This window comes from Anomaloglossus baeobatrachus, chromosome 1 (assembly GCF_048569485.1).
Source record: "Anomaloglossus baeobatrachus isolate aAnoBae1 chromosome 1, aAnoBae1.hap1, whole genome shotgun sequence".
Lineage (NCBI taxonomy): Eukaryota > Metazoa > Chordata > Amphibia > Anura > Aromobatidae > Anomaloglossus > Anomaloglossus baeobatrachus.
In genome coordinates, this window is record NC_134353.1 from 972,280,780 (window position 1) to 972,282,107 (window position 1,328).

A 1,328-nucleotide genomic window follows, 5' to 3' on the forward strand; every position below is an offset into this window, starting at 1 on the left:
GAGTTCACAATATAATAGTAAAAGAAGCTACAAGTGAGAACATAGGGGTTGATTGATTTCATGACCCCAAAAGATTTTTCAAATACCATAAAAAACATTTTTTTCTAGAATCACTGATGAAGGCTTAACACTAGAAGTCCCAGGAATTTCGAACTCCATAGGGTTTCAATGGTAGAAATGTTAAATGACCCCTCTCTGGGACTTCTAGTGTTAAAATGAACCCAGATCTATTTTGGATGATTTAGTTCTGCAGACATCGGTCACACGGGATTTGTGTCACAGACATGTGGACATAGAAGGACTTACGAAACTTCTGTGTTTATTTTCTGCAGAAAACTTAGTTTCACCAGTGCTCATGTAGTGTAATGACCTCAGCGGTTTCTTTGTTCTTCAGTGGAATCGGAGTGAATATTTTCTCACGCTATGGGTCTTATGTAAACTCCTTACATCTATAAGTGGGGGCTTCCAGGAGGCAGCAGCAATCACTCTGAGCTGAAACCCTCATCCTGAAACAGACCAAGAAGCCCAAAATGAGCAAGATCGAGCTGTTTGCTACAGAAGGCTTTGGTGGAGATGAAGTTAAAATCTTGTCGGACATAAAGGACTTTAAATCTGTGTCCAACATCGAAGAAGTGAAGTCCATTAAAGTATCGGATGGGATCTGGATCGTGTTTTCTGAAGTCGACTACAAAGGAGAGATCGCTGTGTACAAGGAAGGAGACTACAGCCATGGCATAAAGATCCCAAGAATCGGCTCGTTGAGAAAGTTACCTGGTGGTTTGGAGGACCACATTATTACAGTCTACCCGGACACGGACTTTAAGGTGGACTGTCAAATCTTTAAAGGTGAATCTTACAAAAAAGTTGCCTTCAGAGTCTTTTCTCATGAGGTGGAGAAAGGTGTTTGGCTTCTTTATGATGATACTGATTTTGGAGGAAATAGTATTGTCAGCGTCATTGGAGATAAATTTCCGAATGAAATCGCAAAAGCCTTGAATGGACCTGTGAAGTCTTTGAAAGCCTACACATCCTATGAGTAACCATAAGAAAGATGGAAGCCAGGAAATCCACCAGTGTTGAGATCTATGTCATCGGCTTACTGGATCACTGCCTGCCTAACCTGCATCCATCTCCAGGGCCTCCATGGAAGAATGTTCCTGACACCACCCGAGCAGATGGGAGATTTTGTGTTCTTAATTATTCAAGTTTGGTCACTTCTGTGGGGTGAACTGTTCTAGGCTAGATGTATGGTTCCTTCATTTGGTATCCAAGAGAAGTTAGTCATTGTTTCATGTCAAACTGATCAGAGCCCTATTTTCTGTTAAATG

General features: G+C 41.4%; 1 protein-coding gene across 1 annotated transcript; it reads left to right on the forward strand.

Moving 5' to 3' along the window:
- The first annotated feature begins 530 nt into the window (after positions 1-530).
- On the forward strand, positions 531-1,040 carry LOC142265786 (epidermal differentiation-specific protein-like). The gene has a single exon (XM_075332283.1). The coding sequence runs from the start codon at positions 531-533 to the stop codon at positions 1,038-1,040; it is 510 nt and encodes a 169-aa protein (XP_075188398.1).
- Positions 1,041-1,328: the final 288 nt, after the last annotated feature.